Raw genomic sequence first — 19,745 nt, 5'->3', positions numbered from 1 at the left:
ACACCAAGGTCACATTTCTCAACCATGAAAAATCGTTAGTTGTCAACTAGGATGGTGCGAAATTTGTGTGGCCAACGGTGGTGCGAAATACATGTAGGTGAGATGGTGTTCAATCCATGTGGGTCAGATGGTCTGAAAAATCAAGCTAGACAACGGATGGTCGGCGTCGGACTGAGATGATGGCAGTGGAACTGAGCTTGGTCTTGGGCAACGTGCTTGGTAGAGGTGCAAAGAGACGAACTTGAGAGCTTGGAGACGAAGATGAAAAGAAGAAGAGAGTTTGGAGAACAACGATTTCTGTCTCTTGCGTGTGATGATTCCATGTGGTGAGATTTAGCTAATTTAAGACTTGTTTATTTTCATAATTTCTCTCAATTCATCTCATCTCATCATATTTATTCATTATAACTTTATTAAATTTTCATAAAAATAAAATAAACAATTCAATTTTTTCTAATTTTAAAACAAAAATATTATTAAAAAAATATAATATAACAATATCTTATTTAACTTTTAATTTTAATCTCAATTAATCTAATAATATTTCATATCTTCTATAAAATCAAACGAGACTATTATGTTTTTTTTTATGTATCGATGTCTAAATGGAAGCCTACCCTTCGACCGTTTTCCTTCAAAAATAAAAATAAAAATAATAATAGCCCCGCCGTCCCGCAGCGGCTTGGTTAATGGTTCCCCCGTAAAACGACACTCTTTCGTGAGAGAGACCCTGCGGCCTGTGACCCCATTTCTCAAGTGAAAATGAGGACAGCCAAAGAAGGTAAGAGAAGCCGGAACCGGAGTTCCCCATCGTCGCCCTTCAGGGACAGGACACCAACCACCCTTCCCTCCCCGGGGCTCGATCCAATCTCAACAGGGTCTAGTCCAAATAAATCCAGACTCACTCCTTCCACCTCTCTCCTAGACCGTGAACTCGTCACCGAAGACACCACCACTCTGTTCGAAGACCTCCAAATCTCCCCGGAATCCAACCCTCGGAGCTTCCCCTATAGTGTGAAGCAGCAGTGCTGGGACAAGTCCGAGAAGGTTCGAGGCCGAGACCCGGATCGTTGGCGCCGAGACGCCATCGGCAACATTGTCTTTCGGAAGCTCGTGGGTTGCCCGGGATGTCTCTGTCATGATTATGACCACATTTTGCCTTACTCTAAGGTACACGAATTCCAAACTTCATAGTGGGTGTTTTTTATTTATTTATTTATTTTGGTGCGCGGATGAAATTTTGTGAATTGGGTTTCCTTTGGTTATGGCAACTGAGGGTCTGCTTAGGGTGCATTTGTTTATGATGCGTATTGGTCAATTGGTTTGTGTGTGAGATGTTTTTCCGTACTTTTTTTCCATGGGTTTCCTTCTTCTATCTTTTTCATTTTCCTTCCCTGGATTCGTTATCTGCGCCTCTAAAGGAATCTTGAATGGCCCTTCAAAGTTCAAGGATGAATTTTCCAACTCAATAGTTCTGACATTAGGAATTTGCCAACACCATAATTTTACATTGACATTTTTGAAGGGAAGTATTGTTCGAGGGCCTTGAAGGATGAAGTGCTGTAACTAAGCAGTTAGTGAGTTCTTAAAGCTTTAGTAAAGTTTTTAGACTATAGTTCTTATAAAAAAAAGTGTTTAGACTATAGTTGATTTGCTGTTATGATTTCCATTTTTTTCTCCTTATTTATGGCTAAGATATATGCAAACTTATCAATTCTATATACTTGGTAGTTCATAAGTTTTAAGTTTAGATGATAGATCAGAAACAATGTAATTATTGACTATATTTTGTACTAGATTAGCGTGTTGGTTTTCATAGTTAGGTTATGCCTAGATGGATTTTCTCTCCTTTTCATCTACTTTTGAGATGGCAATTATGACCAAGAATTCAGCCATCAATTTGTAATCCTTGAGTGCAAGATATTCCTAGTTAGTATCAATGAAGTGAGAATTTTTGTTAAATGAGGTTTATCTCTGTCTACATTGTGTACCAAAAGTTGCTGTAAGTGTGAACCACATCTTTCTGTTCATGATTCCAGTTTTCAGTTTGTTCTATTTTGTTACTTGGGGTATTTAAAAGTGTTGTTTATCTCTGTTCTTTTTAACTGCTGCCCGATGTTTGGTTTGACTACTTTCAAATTCCAGGGAGGACAAAGCACACTTGAAAATTGTCAGGTTTTGCAGGTATATTGCCTGTCTCCTTCATGACTATTAAATTTTCATTGTTGGGTACTTTTGTCTCAAATCCAGCAATTTTGGGCATATTGTTTACACATGTTGTGCAGCAGAATGTTACGGTAAAAGATTATTCAGGTACTTCATCAAACTGATGGAGCATGCTAGATACTACGTGTTCATGTTTTACGAAGTTGGAGTTGAGTATACACATTTTTATGCAAATCTAATTATTCAAGTTAACATTAAAAAAATTAGTTAGAAGCCCAGAGTCAGCTTTTATGCAGAATACATAAACATCATAGGTCAAGCCTTACTCCAGCCATTGTACTGCTGAATTTGGTAAATTTCTGCTTATCATGTTGTCATTTAGCCAAGTATTTTGTTAATGAGAAAAGAGAAATATTTTCCTTGAAACAGAAGGCAAAACAGGAGAAGGAGGGGGGGGGGGGGGGGGGGGAGAGCCAGTTTAAGTTTTTGACCTTTAAATTAGTTTTGAAGGTTTATCTGGGGAAAAAAATTCTATTGAGTAGTTATAATATTTACTTAGGCGATAGATGTTAAAAGGGCAGTTCTTTTAATTAAGAAGCTTAAAAAGGTTGAAAACACCTGCCTACTGACCAAAAAAATTAGGAAATCCACCATCTGACACAAGCTCTCTCTCTCTCTCTCTCTCTGGATCATTACTTTGTGATGGCTTGCTCTCTGATAGTTGTTGCGTGAAAAGTGTATCCCTTTGATTTAGTTTTGAGCTGACATGCATATATGTTTATGATGCCACTTACTAGCCCAAAGAATGGTTTCTTATTTGCTTTACTTACTCAAGTTAGCCAACGTTTATCTCTTAATTTGCAGGCAACTGTTAATCGATCAAAGGGAAATAGGACTAGGATGTCAAGAGCTGATCTCATTCAAAAAAGTTCTTATTGCCGAGTTTCAGGTACCCCTAAGCCCTGTAAAACCCACCGAAGTCCTCAATGGATCTACGTGATTCACTAATTGAAAATCCTCAATGCGTTATCAATTGAATTGCAGGTCGTGACATGGATCTTCTTGAACTTTCTGCCTATGGCAATGTCCGCCGCGGACAAGACTCTGGGGGATGTAGAATTCAATAGAAATGCTAGCGTTTTTGTGGAGTTAATTCCTACATGGAGTAGGATATGAGTACGTGTGCTAACTATTAATTCAACTGGAGCTTTAAGCTCATGGCGTAAAAAAAGAATGATTTTGTTCGGTTAGGTGTCTTATATAAATGTACTCAAGCTATTCTAGCACACTGAACAGCGTCCTTGTTCACACTAATATCCTGTATTTTGAGTGCTAGATTTTTGTCCCGTGCCTATTGTCTCTGTACATCTCCATAGCAACACGACTTGAGCAAAACGCAGTCACATTAAAATCATCGGAAAAACAACACCTAGGCGGCATGACTCTCTCTCTCTCTCTCTTCATTTTCCCTAGTTTTTCTTCCTTTTGTTTTCTTGGAGGCTACCAAAATACCACACATAACATACCATTAGACCTTAGAATTATCATCCCTCCCTCTAAGGCTCTACCTCGCTATCTACAGCCAAAAAACACTGGAATGTGGTCTCTGTCACCGGGGCCGCACCCAAACCATGCGATTTAGCCTTCTTTTGACCAAGTTTTTTGTACTTAGGGTAGCAGCCTCTGGCTGTTTTGCCGGCCGTTTAGTTATCTATTCTCTTATTTTTCTCTCTTTTGCCGGAAGATAAATTTTTTTGGATTTTCCATTCTTCGCTAACTTTCATGCACGTGTGGAACACACGCCTCTCCATCCAATAATAGGCAACTTGGCATGGATGAAAGAGTTTTGTTACTTACAAGTCGTTCTGCAAATAGATCTATTCCTAGTGAAACTATGCCTTTTACTTCCATGTGGGTTTTTTTTTTTTTTTTCATTTTCCTCTCAACCAAACAAAATCTCCAATTATCAGTCTTTACTTAGTTTAAGACTGAACTGTTCGAAGATTACTTTAAAAAGTCTTGTAGACCGTGTGAGTGACTAAAAAAGTCTTTTAGATCCTCAGGTTGATATTGTTTCTTCTTCTCTAATCCCTTTCATTTATCTATATAAGATATGGCTACTGCCCTCGAGGTATTTTAACTCCTCGCTTATACTCTTATAATCATCTCTTTTAAAGACAATTATTATCCCCCTCTCCCCCAAATTATCAACAACTTGATTTTTATTGATCATAAGGATAGGCAAAAGCTTGGTACATGGGTCATATACAAGAGCAACGTCTAGAAGTGGTGTTCTAGTGATATAAGAAATTCATGAATGTTCATTTATTAAAATTAATTACAATCAACCAATGGAACAAAGTATTAAAAAAGAAAGTTTTAACTTCATTCATTGATTGCTCACGAGAGAAGTTTCTCTCCCTCCAAAGATACAACCATAAGTAGATTGAAACCATCTTTCAAATTGTGGCAATTTGAGAAGTGCCTTGGAGGTCTCTCTAGAAAATTACTTATTGGCATCACCCAAGCTACATCCACCCTAGCAAAAAAATTCAGTCTACAAAATCGTAACAATCTCACTATGTATTAGTAGATGATCAACATATTCTCTACTCTTTTTGCACAAACAACACAAATCCAAGACTATGATTCGGCCTTTTTTTAGGTTGTAGATAGCGAGGATCTTCTCCAAGGAAGTTGCCCATACATAAAAGGCTGTCTTTAAGGGGGTTTTTTGTCTCCCAAATACTATTCCATGGAAATAAATTTGAGTTTGCATATAGATGAATTGGTAGAAGGACCGGAACATGAACTTTCCTTTCGTTGAGGGTTGCAAAAAATGCTTGTCTTTACCTCCATCTCTCATAGGAACAAAGTAGACTAGATTATAAAATTCAGAGAATCCTTTGACTTCCCAATCTTGGGCAACTCTTAAAAAAAATGTGACATTCCATTGCAAAGTACTACTAGATTGGTCTAGGAGGTCCGTAATCGAGGCTTCCTTGATTCTCGCTATACTATAGAAGTATGGATAAGCTTCCTTGAGTGCCCTTTCACCATACCATGTGCCATGCTAGAATTTGACTTGAGACTTATCACCCGCCTCAAAACGAGTATAATTGTAGAATTTAGACCATCATCTTTTGATGTGCTTCTAGAGCTCCACCCATATGGTCCACTCACCTCGTTTGAGAACTAATTTATAACTTCTCTACAATACTGAGTCTAAAACGGTTCTCCACAAGGCTCCTCGTTCTATAGGACATCTCCAAAGTCATTTTCCCAATAAAGCCTTATTAAAAAGCTATAACTTTCAATCATACTGTGGCCCATTTTACTAGATGAAATTTGAACACAATATTCATCCCCCTAATAGGAAATCCCATTGAAGTTTCTCCATATGGTAAGGCACTTTGGATGGAAAAGGAAATAATGAGAGGAAATAGGTTGGTAAGTTGGAGAAGGTACTTTTAAGTACTTCCGCTTCCAACTAGCAAGTTTTTGTTCCATTTTTTCTAGGGCATCATCTCAAATAGATATCAATTTATATTGTGCACGCAACGGGAGTCCAAGTTTTTTCATTGGTAAATGAGATATCCTACATCTCAGGATAAAAGACTTACTATCCACATTATGCACTTACCCCACCGAAACTATGTCTGATTTTTCCAAGTTCACATTTAGTCCAAAAACGACTTCAAAGCATAGAAGAAGAGCCCTTAATGTACAAATATGTTCATGGCAGGCCTCACAAAATAAAAGGGAATCATCGAGGAATAAGAGATTAGATATATTGAGAAAGCCAATATTAGCCTTCCCCACTGATAAGCCAGATAGAAAACGATCATCCACACCACCCGAAATCATTTTGCTAAATACATACATTATAAAAATAATAGTAATGGAGATAGATGAGTACCTTGTCACAATCCCCGTGAGCTTTGAAGGAAACCTCTTGGTGTGTCGTTAATCAAGATAGAAACATGTGCAGCAAAGATGCAATGTTTGATCCATGGGCCCCATTTCACACCAACGCCGCATCTCTCGAACAAATAGAGTAAGAAGCTCCAATTGACTCAATCATAGGCCTTTTCCATATTTAGATTGCAAAGAAGCCTTGGCTCTCCCGACGTGAGTCCATTATCCAAGCACTCATTGGAAATAAGCACCACATCAAATATTTGCCTCCCCTTTACAAAGGTATATTGGGGCTTTGATATTACCTTCTCCACCACCATGCTTAACCTATTTGCCAAGATTTTTGAGATGATATAGTGCCCACTCACCAAACTAATGGGACGCTAATCTGTAACCTCAACCACACCTGGTTCTTTTAGAATGAGAGCAATGTAGGTTTCATTGAGACTTTTTTTGAATCTTCAATTTTCATGGAACTCTTGGAAAACCCTCATGATATCACCCTTGATCACTTCCTAACAAGTCTGAAAGAATGCCATAGTGAAGCCATCCAGACCTGGAGCTTTATCACCCAACAACTATGCTTTTTAACACTTTTCAGGCCCCATAGTCTCAAAATGCCTTTCAAGCCATCCTTCTTCTTCTGAATCGATAATATCAAAAGTAAGTCCATCTAAGCTCGGTCGTCAAAAAATTGTTTTGAAAAAAATTCTAATAGTAGTTGACAATGTGATCATGGCCTTGGGTTGCTTAGAGATAGTCACCCCATCTGCCAGTAATGTCTCTATGGTATTGTTCTTCTATGCTAGTTAGCCATTGAAAGAAATTGGTACATTTACCCCCTACCTCCTTCAACTATAGGGCTCTCGACTTTTGCCTCTAAGATATTACTTAGATTTGTTTGGAATTGATAGGAAGCCCACCACTGTTTGACTTAGTCAATGAAGCCCTCAGTTTCAGCCACTTGTTTTCGAGTTTGAAGTATCTTGGACCTCCATGTATTCCTCCATAGTAAAAAAGGATCATAAATTGGTTTGAACATAGTCGGGAAAATTGCTTTGGAATAAGATTCGGATAATGTGTTTCATAAACAGAGGAGACCAAGAATCTAATGATCCTCGGCCAAGAAGGATGTTCACAGTTGCTCGACCAACTGTAGGAGCCACATGCAATAGGAGTATCTAATAGATCTTGATCTAAAATGGAGTTAGAAAAGTCTACTATTGCAAAATTGTAGTTGGAACCATCCAATTTTTCAATCAGGAAATGAGTGACATTGAAATCGCCACCAATACTCCAAGGCATTTCCTAGATGCTACATAGCCCGACCAATTCATCCCATAATAGTCTTCTTGTTTGATTTACTTTAGGACCATAAACAGCTATGAAGGCCCATTGGAAACCATACTCAACATTCTTATACAAGCAAGCCACCGCGAAATCCCCCATGCCATCATCCACTTTTTCCACCACCCTTTTGTCCCACATCACTAGAATGCCTTCTTGAGGCTCCATTGGAGGGTAGATAGTGCCAACCCACTTGATTACATACCCATAAACTCCTAATGATGCTTAAAGGGATAAACTTCAATTTCATTTCTTATAAACATACAATATTGCGTCACCATTTGCGGAGTTGATTTTTTATTGTGAGGCACTTGTCCTTCTCATTTAACCCCCTTACATTCTATGAAATGATTTTTGGCTTCATGATACAATCTCCATTGCTCTTCCTTCCGCTATCTCATATTTCAAACTCATTTCTTTGTCCCCATCATTACTGCAAATAAAGCAATAAATTGGTCTTCGAAACTATTACATACAAGTCAAGCATAAGGTTGAATCTCCTTATTTTTTGTGGAGGACTCATTTCGAAGCCTGAGTATCATTAAAGTGTAAAGAGTTCAAAGGGGTAGGTGCCTCCCAGGATTTTCTGATGCCGCCCATGGGACTCAACTAAAGTAATAATGGACCATCATCCTTCACCAATTCAAAACTTGACGTTTGCCAGTGCTCCCTCTCAACTCCATCAAAATCATACAAAACCATTGTACCCATGGAAGTTTCAACCCCTATTGTGACTATTTTCTAGTCTCTGACTTTGTTAGAAGCCTTGCCAGAGCTCAAGTCCACTTCTAATGGAAGTTTCAACTCGCTCTTGAGGATTCACAAGTGAGTTCTCATCATCATTTGCCTCAATAGACATGTACAACTTCCTTGTTTATCGCTGGCACGGTCGCCACCACAACGTCGGCCGGGATGTCATCCACCGAATTGCCCTCCTCCGTTGAACCGTTCTATGTTGTCCTCGTCCAACAGTTCATCTACTCCGACGGTGATTTTGCGATTCTGGAGGAAGACTTGACTTCGAAGGGTGAATCGAGTATTTTTGAACAACCAAAGTTGGGTTACGGGTCCTGAAACTATATGGGTTGGCATCTTGCCTTTTACCACCCACAAGATTCGAGGCCCACAACTCATTCTAACTCTCGATCACAACCCACAATCTACCAGCCTATGATGTTCAAATTCTAAGCCTAGCCCATACCCCAATTTTGTCTCTAAATCAAACTGTTGACCATCTCCCTTAACTCTAACATCTCTTTTATGAGGCTATCTAAGGTCATTTGCTTTGCATTGTGGCCATTGAGTAAAGCCCCCCCCCCCCCCCCCCTTCTCATTTGTTGAGTAAATTTTGTAGGTTGGTGGTGTATCAAACCATCGTGTCTTCAATTGTAACACCATGTTGTTTTGTAATGTCTAGATTGCCCTTCGAGCCCTAGACAACTACCCATCTCTTCTCCTTCCTTTGTCCGACTTGCAATGGACTCTTCTAGTGGCAGAACTAGCACGTGGAGTTAGGACAGCCTCCGTGTACATCTTGACTAAGCCTTTGCCAAGTCTTTTTGCTTGATAGTTCTAGTCCCTTCTGATCTCTTCTTCCCAGGTTTTCTCATGCTGTCATGTACCTCATGGAGCTCCATGGCAATAAATTATTTAATACAAAATTATTGATTAAATATTGAAGAGTATACATATTTAAACTGGTGTGTTTTATATATCGGCTTGAGAATAAAATTTCTCTTTGAACTTTTATCTTGAATAAGGAGTCTAACCAATGTTTGGAAACGCCTCTCAATAGTGAGAGGCATAATTGGTCAAAGTTGTGTGGCCTTGAAACCAATTTCAAATCACAACCTAATCCAATAGTAAAACGAAAAAAAGGCAAGTAGGATGCATGGCGGGGAGTGGCTGAAGCCCTCGCACCACCTGTGTTGGAGGGGTGGAAGGGGTTTTTCCATCCCTCTGCCATTTTATCACTTATACTTTCTTTTTCTGATTCTTTTAATTGTTATAGGTAGATGTAGTGGAATGACATATAACAAGATTTTATTGTGCATCTTCATGTTTTGGAGGCCATTGATTGCTTTAAGAAACCATTTATTAATAAAAAAAAAACGAAAGACATTTTAAGAATAAAAAATGAAATCAGTCTCGAATCCCAATCAAACTAAAAATGCACAACGAAACCAAATTACAAAGTAGAAGATTTAGGTGTCGTTTTGACAGTGAATTGAGATGAGATGAAAATTGAATAAAATATTATTAGAATATTAATTTTTAATATTATTATTGTTTTAAGATTTGAAAAAGTTGAATTATTTATTATATTTTATGTGATAATTTGAAAAAATTGTAATAATTAGATGATATGAGTTGAGATCACTCTTGTGTCCAAACCAGACCATGTTTCCAAATAATTATAAGTAACAGTTTTGATAGGTTAGAGGTAATATTGCAAAAAGAATGATATATTAGAAGGCAAAATATAGTTTGTCTTCAGAGTTTTTAGTCTCCATTAATGAGAGGGAAAGAGGAAAAAACAAAAACAAAATAGGAAAGGAAAGCTTGAAGCTGGGTTCTTCTCTATTTCTTACTTTTCACATGGGAATGGTTTCTTACGTTTCTGTCTATGGGAAAGTAGTAAAGCTTAAGGTCTACATCTTCCTTTTTAAGATGCCTTTTATATGGAAGTATATTTCTTCTTTTCTTTCCTTTTGAGGCACTAAAATACATACCATTTTTATAATTCATAACTTTCATTTGAGATCTTTTCATATTTGCACAATTTTATCTGCAAAATTATTATTAGACCATTGCAAGGGAAAGGTTTTTCAATCCTTCCAACAAAAACCACAATCATATACATAAAATGTTGTTAAATTACTAATTATTGCAAAAAGTTAAATTAATAGAAAAATGGCGAGCTTGATCATTTAAATTATATATTTTTTTAAGTGTAAGCGTGGGCTCATTTATTAGAAAATAAATTTGACATTTCAATTAAATAGTATAATAAGTAACCAATAGTACAAACTTAAATCAATAGAAAATGGTGAATTTAAACATTTAAACTCCATTGTCTTACAAAGATATTAGAAATGAAATGCTAAGTTTTCATTTGTTGATGGTTGAGAGATCAGTGTTTGACAAGTAATGGAAACTACCTACAACATGAAACAGCTTATTTTAGAAAACAATGTGCTCATAACCCACCATTTTCTGCCATTTTTTTGTTCATGATGTACCACGGCTTCATTTGTTTTCACAGATGAGATGTGATGAATTGAGATTAAAGTTAAGAGCTAAATAAAATATTGTTAGAATATTTTTTTTTAGATTTAAAAAAATTAAGTTGTTTATTTTATTTTGTGTGAAAAAATTAGAAAACTTGTAATGAATAATGATTATGTTATGGACGTGTCTCACCGCCACCACCTCATGACCACCTGCAACCAAAGAGTAAGACGGCTTGAGAGTTTGAGGGAACGTCTTCGATGTCTAAGTCAGTGATTGAGAAGTAACTCTTTAATACCAAAGAATTAGATGGGCCTTATGTACCTGGGTTCTCTCCTCTTATATAGAGCTTTTGAACAGTTCTCGTTCTTTGGGCGATAATGATTATTCATTATTCAAATTTAAATTTGGATATGAAGGTTCATCCTTTAGTAAATTCAAATGATAATCGTTCTTATCTTCCACCGCTACTAGGTGGTTATCCAGTCAGTATTGGTAGTGGGCCAGACCCTCTTGGTATTAATTGGGCTTTTTGGTAATGGGGCAAGCTTTAGGCTTTAAGCAAAGGCCCAGGCCCATGTGGGGCTAATTGATCAAGATGTCATCTCTAAATTAGATAAGATAAGATGAATTGAGATAAATTGTGAAAATAAACGAAGCTTTGTCCGCAATTTGAAAAACATAAAAAGCACTAGGCCAAGGGATAAGTTATAGTGGGAGGTTGACTGTGTACCAATGATTCAAGTTCCTTTTCTTAACAAAGTCAAATTGATCAACAAGTGGCCATGCATATTAATTTCTTGCAACCGCACTTTACCCAAATGATATTTAATTGATAATGGAGGTAATGGAAAACGAAGTCAAAAGACAAAGAAAAGGGGAAAAAAAATAAAAAGAAGGCTGCCCATGTTCGTAAACCTTATCAACTCAAAAAGATAATGTCACATATTAATTTTAATATATGCACTAAGATTGTGGATTATAGTAAGAATTATTCAGGAAAGTATCTTCAAATTTGGAGAGATCCCACTTGGTTAGAAATTAATGGTCATATTTTAATATTTTACTTTAGCTCTAAGGCTTCTACCAAACTGGTACGGTTTGAAATAATATGCCGTTTTGAAACCAATTAGGAATAATGAATCTTGTTTAAGTCCTCGTGAATCTCGAGATCAATTCGGCTATATTTAGATGTTGAGATGATCTTAAATGATCTAAGTTAATCTGTAAATAGTAATATTTTGTGTGTCCTATTAAGGGCTGCATCTTGCGTGGATACATTTATCTCCCATGCTCTTAAGATTTCACTTTCATCAATTCCCTCATCCATTTGATAAACTAGATTACACATTTTACCTAAAGTAATAATAGATTCACTCTGCAAACTTTAATCAAATTTGACTGTTAAGATTATACCGCGTTGCCTTTTTTTATGCAAATTTGAAAAGTATAGGTAGTTTACGATGCAAAATGACAAAGAGTTGTGGGTGAAAAGTATAATTATAATTGTTAAAGATAAGACGAAAACCATTGTACCACTTGAAAATCGGATATCAACGAATGATGCATATTGTGATCTTTTATTGCTTAAGATTGTAATGTGTTGAAAACTAGTAGTTTGAGTGATTGCGCATATTTGTTCATGTGGATATCGTATTTATTTATTTTTTTTTAAAATGATTGCGTGACGCTTGCATACTCACGACTGCAACTATAATTCATTTCTCTTGTATAAAAGGTAAGGAATTTGCTATATATTAACCACTATTTATCCCTACACCCCACACCCCATACCTGACATCTGTTTCTTTCTTTTTTCATAAGGTGTGGGGTGTAAGGGTAAATAGTGATTGATGTATATCCAACTCCTTACCTTTTATACAAGAGAAATGAATGATAGTTGCAGTTGTGAGTATGCAAGCGTCACGCAATCATTTTTTTTCATAGGATATAAGGTGTGGGGTAGTGAATAGTGACTGATGGGAAGATTAATTTAAAAGGTAAATATCTATTGTCTTCTACAATTTTAGGGGTGGTTTGTATTCGGAAGTTATTTCAAGTCATCTCAACTCATTTCACTATTATTTACTACTATTCATCAACTTTAATTCACAAATTTCACTACTATTCACAACCCATCCCACTACTATTCACAACCCATCTCAACTCATCTCAACTCATCTTCGAATCCAAACGACCTCTAAGTTTTTTGTTGACTTTAGGGTGCATGGTGTACGACATTTAAGAAAGTTTAATTTTTTAAGTTGAACCAAGGGGATATTACATTGTAATCATAAAAATAAAGGAGAATGACATTGTTTACTAGTTGAAGTTTGAATATGAAAATTTCATTTCAACATTTACTTGTCCAAGAAGTCAAATTAATAGTGGTTGAGAAGAGAGACTGGGGATATTTTAGCTGAGAATAAGAGCAATTAGCATATGCATCCCAAAAGTGGTGCTGATTCTGCTGAACATCAAGCTTGTGATCGACTTTCTGTTCAAGTTGATATAATGAGGGCAGAAATCATTAAATTCATTCACGAGCACAGATTATTCAACCAAATGGCTTGAAATTGATGATGATAAATGCACACTTGAGTCTTGACTCGGTCCTTCACCAATACTTTATCAACCCCATAGAGTTGAATCTATGCATATGGATGAAAAGTGATGGAAGATTGCTTTCCCACGAAAAAGAAAAGAGCATAAAGAGAGGAAAGCAAAAGCAAGAGAGAATGCCAAAAGTATTTGTGGCATTATGTGCATTTGGGTCCCATAGCAGCTCATTTTATGCAAAAAATGTGGCCTGTATTCACTTGCTGCTGCAAAAATATCTGTTTTGTTTTTGTCCTTGCTTATTATTTAGGGACAAACACCACTTTTTTTCTCATGTATCCACCAAGTGTTACAAAGACACTTGAATACATCTAGAGAGTAATCCAAATATCCATAAATGGTCGGTCTTGTCAATACAGATAAACCATTCCGCGTTTTTGTCATTACCAAGAGGAGCATATCTCTCTTGCCAACACCACCATCTGATCTTTCATTAATCTATTTGCTGCAGATATTACACCAGTTACTGTTTAGTCTTTGAGCCAAGGGTCAAATATCTTCTCTGTTTCTCTTCCCTTGAACCAAATGGACATGATTTATCGTTTGCATAAGCTCAAAGAGTTTAAAATATGCAATTATGTTGGCCCTTTTTTGTAGAGGGAACAGCATTATAATAATTTCAGTGAGGAGAAAAAAACAGGGGAAGAAAGGAGAGCAAGGAAAATATGGAACTTTGTTCCTACATTCAACCTTTTCTGTGCTAATTGCTTCTACTCTTTGAGCTTGAAAAAGATTGAAACTTTGGCCACTTTTTGAATTTGATTCAAGTTTATCCTCACAAGGAAGGGCCTAAAAAGAATTCAATTTTGCTGTTTCTGTCACCATCTATACTTTAGCCCCACGAGGAACCCCAACCTATTGCTGTCTTGAATAGTGGCACAGCTGTAAGGAATAACTACAACTGTTTTGGTATCATCCAAGCATTTATAATTGCATTTAGTCCTTTCAACTTCTGTTGTTAGTGATTCAATCTTGAATCCTACTAGATTTACTTTTTCTTCTATCTCATCGACAGCAAATTCTCCTTTTTACAATCTAGTTACTCCTATAATACAAGAAGACCAATAACCTTTTCTTTTCTTTTCCTTTCCTTTTTGATTGAATTCCACAAATAGTCTTGGTGACAAAAACATTGATTATTGCAGAAAGAAGCAGAGCAAATGGAATTTCAACCAAAAAATAAAAATATAAAAGAGGGAAATGGAGTGAAGGGATCCATTTTCCAGCATTATGAAAATTTTGAGTCCAGTACATCTTGGATTTTATAAATCTAAAGACCTTTCTCAAACTCTGTACCATTATCTCACATACATATAAATATGCACATGACCACTAACTCGGCAAACTAAATACATCAAAGGACATCTGTTCATACCGTTACAAGAAAGCAAATTAGTTCCCAGTTCCACTGGAAGTTCTAGATTAATTGGCTACCATTGAGAGTAAACCCTCTCTCCAGTTCTTGGTCCCAAATTAGCTTGCCAATTGGTTGCCAAGAGGCTGGCGAACCAAATTGACCTATGCTGGGTGACTGTTAGCACTTCAAACTCGGTCGAAACTGAGTTGAATCCAACATCATACTTTCAACCTAAATGACAATATGTCATATATTACCACTTTATGAGATCTCATGAAAGTTGAGGGATCTAGACAAGGCTGCGGGGTTTGCCCGCAACGCTGGAGACAGTTCAGCTACGTGGTTCTTCTCATCACTCTTTGATTTAAAGGCCTTGAACATTCCTCCCCCAATGTTAGATTCATTCTTGATTCCAAGCGTTGCCCATATAGAACTCTTTGCAGCTTCACTTGGGTCATCAATCCTCAAAATTTTAGGAACCAAAACAGATCCGGTTTTCTGTTTTGATGGCTCTTTCTCTGAATTGTCTGATTTAAGCATGTCACTATCTCTTGAGTGCTTCCCCAATGTCGGAGAATTTTGACCAGAGCTTGGAGACTTCGGATTTGGAGAAGATTGTGGAGACAGCCAAGGAATGCTCCAAGTGCCAGGGACACCACAGTTCCAATAAGCTGCTGGATAGAATGGCATAGGAAATCCAGGAGGGCAGAGAGCTGGTGGGGGAACTGCAGAATTCCATGGATAAGGCCAAGGAACACCGGGGAGGCATGGAACTTGAGGAGGGAAACCATTAATGCTTTGCACAAATGGTTCTGAAGGGCGGTGTTTGCCTCCTTCCTCCATTGAATTTGAAACGGTAACAGACGATCCGCTTGAGCAATCATCCCCATTTTCTCTACCTTTGCAAGGAACTGGAGTTCTTGATTCCTCAAGACTATGAAATCCATTCCGGGTACAGTCCATAACCTTCTTCTCCCCAAGATTCAAAACAGAAGCCATGGAGTCACAGATGGGTGCATCTAAGCCAAAGCTGAGGACTCTACCATTGCTTTTCAGTGTGGGGTAGTGATCTCCATTTGGAGCATCAATTCTAGCAGCTTGGAGAGCATCTGAGATGGTGATATGACGATAATGTGAGGCAGAGTTCTTGTTCTTGCGGCGTCCGGCTCCTACTGGCACATTCCTCATGGTACCACCAGCAGTCCAGTATCTTTGACATGCTTTGCAGAAATGGCGAGGCTGATTGACATTGTAATTATTATAGTAACAGAATTTTGTGTCCATGCTTTTGCAGCGAGGGCATGGGAGAATTTTATCTGGCTTCTTCAAGGTTTTCTCTTGAGAGTTGTTTGTATCACTCTGATCTTTTTCAGTCTTGGCAGTTTTTTCTATTGCATTTTCTTCCTCTATAGAGGGTGTTTTAGGATTCACACTAGCATCAAGCAATGTTTCTGAATTTATCTGATCTTCTGTGTTCAGCGCTGGATCATTGTCTTGTTTCATCATCTTGGTGTCTTTCGTTGATGGTGAATCCTGCAAATCAAACATTGATTTTCATTTAGTCAGTAACTAGTTACAAGTATTTAAAATAAGTACATCAATTCAGATGGGAGCCTACTCAGCATGGTTGCCCCAACATCGAGGGCAAGCAACAAAGAAAAGTAAAAATAAACTTAGAAATACATAGTGATTATCTGCAAAATCCAGATATTTGAAACCCGGTAGTTGTATATGCATATTTGTTTTGACAAAATCAAAGCCACATTAATACTAAGCAATTTCATTGAGACTTCTGGAAATTTATAGAAGCCACTTACCCTGTCCTCTAAAATCAAAGTACAGTAGGAAACTTCTAGATAAATAGAGAAACGCCAATTTATATCAGTATAAGACAACTAGTAACTAGAGTTTTACATTTTAAAAAAATATTAGAGAAAATCAAGTTCAGAAAAGCAAATTGAATTAGAAGAAAATTAAATTCAGAAACTCTACAGAAAACGCTTTAAATATTTCACACTCATTTTGTAAATTGTAAAATGCTTGGCAACAATAAAAGTTAAATTGTCAAAAGCAAAGAGCCTCTATCTTAGGTTGTTTTGGAAAAAAACAAAGGCCCTGTGTCTCTGGAGGAGCTTGAATGGCTAATTGGTCAAAAGGAGGAGAGCTTTCAAAACACGATATCGAAACTGGAAGTAAAATAAAACCTTGAAACTTAAAATTATATAATTCTCAGAAGGGTTTGTCTGATTACATGATTGGAACAAAATAGGTTAAGGGCAAAAGGAATATACTATACTGTTTTCGAAAAACTAGTTCAAATAATCCAGAAATTTCTCAACAGCATCAAGAGCAGGTAAAAAAATTTTTAGAGCAACTAAAACGTAGTAAGAAATTTGTGGGTAGAAATTGTACTCCAATTGGTTGCATACGGATTGATAAGGAAATCAAAAGTTCAGAATCTTAAAAAAAAATTAGCTTTTGAAAACGTAAAACTCAACGAAGCTCAAATGTGTAGAAACTTGGCTTTCCCAAGCCCTCAATTTTGAAAAACCCAAAGGAGTGAAATATCAACACCAAAGTCTAAAACTAAATGAATACCCCAAAAAACACCAAAATTAGATAAAAATAAAAGCGTTTTCTTCAGCGAGAAAGCAAAATTCAAAAAGGAAAACCCCAAAACCCCAACTAAACCCAGGGCCACAAAAGGGGAAAAAAACTGCCGGAGCCACTTTAACATCCCCATTGAAGATGATAGTGAAACAAGTAAAACCAACCAACCAGCACTTTCAACGTCCGAACAAATGAGTTTCCCTAAAATTTTCTGATAAAGACACTAAAAAGCTTATTTTCTCACTCTCTGTACCTTCTCTGATTCTTCTTCTTCTTCTTCTTCTTCTTCTTCTTCTTCTCCTCCTCCTCCGCTACACCTTTCCTTCTCCCGAGCAGTCGCCGACATGTCTTCTCCAGCGAAGGCCGGAGTCTCGCCCTCAGAAGGCAAGGGAATTTTCTTGCCGAAGAGCGTGATAGCAGGGTCTTTATTTTCTTGCATTTTCTGGGGAAGCAAACAGGGGAGGTGGAAAGGAAAAAACGCGCGAGGTTTTTCTTCGGGTTTGGGAGGGTCTGATCTCTCAGTTGGCATTGGACGTAGTAGGAGTCGCAGTCTACGTTATTGATCCCGTTTAAACAAAGAGGTGGCTGCCACGTCAGCACAAGAGTTTGATTCTCAGCCACAAGTTTTTGTGGCCTCCAGATTTTCTCTTCTTTCTTTCTCTAATTTTTTATTCTGACTCTCACCCCATCGCACAGAGACTTGTGTCCATACCGAGTCGATTTCGAAACTTTACGTTGAATTGCGATGAATTTAGTTTAGTTTAATTTTAAATGGATTTTTAATATATAAATATTTAATTTTTAGACTATTAAATTTTTTTTAATTTAAAATTTTTTTATACGTAAATTTATAATTTTTTTTAATTTAATATTTATTACACGCGAAATTTATAATATATTTAAATATATTATAAATAGATCCTATAAAATTTATTCTAATATTTTAATTTATTACTATTTATAAATAACTCAAATTTAAAATCTTTGGGACAGGTTCGTTTTTCTCTTGAGGCACAGAAATTTGTATCACTATATACGTGGCACGTTGGGAATGGTGGAAAGGTGGATAAATTTGTATTTATAAAGAAATGTTAAGTCTGCAATAGAAATTGTCCACCAATATAACATCTCCTCCGAGCATTTATCTTCTTTTAATATCATTTTATTCTAATTAGTTCCCACCATACTCATATGTTTGGGATTTGGAAATAAAAATTTTTAAATATAATATTTTCATCATTTTATGATATAATATTAAATAATTATTAAATAAGTGAAAATTATACTTATTTTTTAATTACTTAATAAAGAAGGGAAAATATGATAAATAGTAGTATGAGCCTAACCACTATTTTATTACTATTTATTCAAAATCATTTTCTTTGTATTTGTTAGATTAGAAAATGGCCTGGGACAAATACAATGCTCCCTCGTGACATATATTGTCTACTCTATCCGCTTATGATTGGTACACTTTAGGGGATCTTTACTTTCCGTTTCTGTCTTGAATGTTTCTCTTATTTACTTTTGTGCCCTTGCTTGTTGTTTTGTCTTCCCGTTTCTGTACGGCTGTGTCTTTCATTTTTACGTTCCTGCCCTTATTTGATTTCATGTGTACATTTTTGCCCTTGCTTGGTTTATTTTTGCTTTCTTTATTTGTCGTTCTGTTTGCTGCTTTTGTACATTTTTTCCCCTGTTTTGTTTTTTTTTTCCCTTTTTGCCGTTGTTTGATTGCATCCGTACGTTTCTCCTTTTTTTTTTTTTTTTTTAATTTTCATTTTGAATTTGCTTATTTTACGTTTCGCTTGTTCTTGACAGAGTGTAGCTTCTGTTCTTCTTGTTGGGCTTTTATTTGTTGTTTTATTGAGAATGAAATTGGTTTACGTTGCATTTGGTTTTATACTTTTGGTTCTTGCACAGTGCTTTAGTGCATTGGTGTGATGTGTCAAGGATGTGTCTCACAACTGGTCATAGTCGTTAAGCTGCAAATTGTAAAGTGGGTGGCACGGTGTGTTTATGACATTTCTGATGCTTAAGTCAATAATAAGTGAGGGATAATAATTTAAGAATGCTCAATCAGATCATTCGAAGGTTATTTATTACCCCTATATGTAGGCATGAAGAATATTGGATGAGTACTATAAACTTATTAACTTTGTACAATGCTTAGTTATTAAAAGGCTTATCCTTAATGTATCGGAGTTGTCTAATCACCATGTCATCCATACCAAAAATGACAAAACAGTGTCGTTTGGTCTTATGTTATTAAGTTGTTTTATAAAATCTCTCAGGCATGCCTGGAGTTATATATATATATATATAAATACATATATAATTATTTATTATATATTATATATAATATATGTGGGGCGGGAGAAACTTGGAGCGGGGTTGGGCCTCCTCTGTCCCCCACCTCCATTGGAGGCCTCAGATGCGGGCGGGGCCACCCGCCCCCCACATCTACCGCACGGAGCCCCGCTGCCCACCCCTACTAGAT

General features: G+C 36.7%; 2 protein-coding genes across 2 annotated transcripts; one reads left to right on the top strand and one right to left on the bottom strand.

Annotated features, from left to right (window-relative positions):
- The first annotated feature begins 674 nt into the window (after nt 1–674).
- Nucleotides 675–3,518, top strand: LOC121235969. The gene is made up of 4 exons (XM_041132433.1): nt 675–1,170; nt 2,146–2,184; nt 3,031–3,115; nt 3,211–3,518. The coding sequence occupies exons 1-4, from the start codon at nt 763–765 to the stop codon at nt 3,291–3,293; spliced, it is 615 nt and encodes a 204-aa protein (XP_040988367.1). The 5' UTR covers nt 675–762; the 3' UTR covers nt 3,294–3,518.
- Nucleotides 3,519–14,482: 10,964 nt separating this feature from the next.
- Nucleotides 14,483–17,796, bottom strand: LOC121235013 (cyclic dof factor 3-like). The gene is made up of 2 exons (XM_041131197.1): nt 17,502–17,796; nt 14,483–16,171 (listed from the first exon to the last, which is right to left on the bottom strand). Exons 1-2 carry the CDS (start codon nt 17,775–17,777, stop codon nt 14,900–14,902), a joined length of 1,548 nt encoding a protein of 515 aa, XP_040987131.1. The 5' UTR covers nt 17,778–17,796; the 3' UTR covers nt 14,483–14,899.
- Between the last annotated feature and the right edge of the window lie 1,949 nt (nt 17,797–19,745).

This window comes from Juglans microcarpa x Juglans regia, chromosome 6D (genome assembly GCF_004785595.1).
Source record: "Juglans microcarpa x Juglans regia isolate MS1-56 chromosome 6D, Jm3101_v1.0, whole genome shotgun sequence".
NCBI lineage: Eukaryota > Viridiplantae > Streptophyta > Magnoliopsida > Fagales > Juglandaceae > Juglans > Juglans microcarpa x Juglans regia.
The sequence above is the reverse complement of the archived record's forward strand: the minus strand, read 5'-3'. Positions and strand labels throughout refer to the sequence as shown.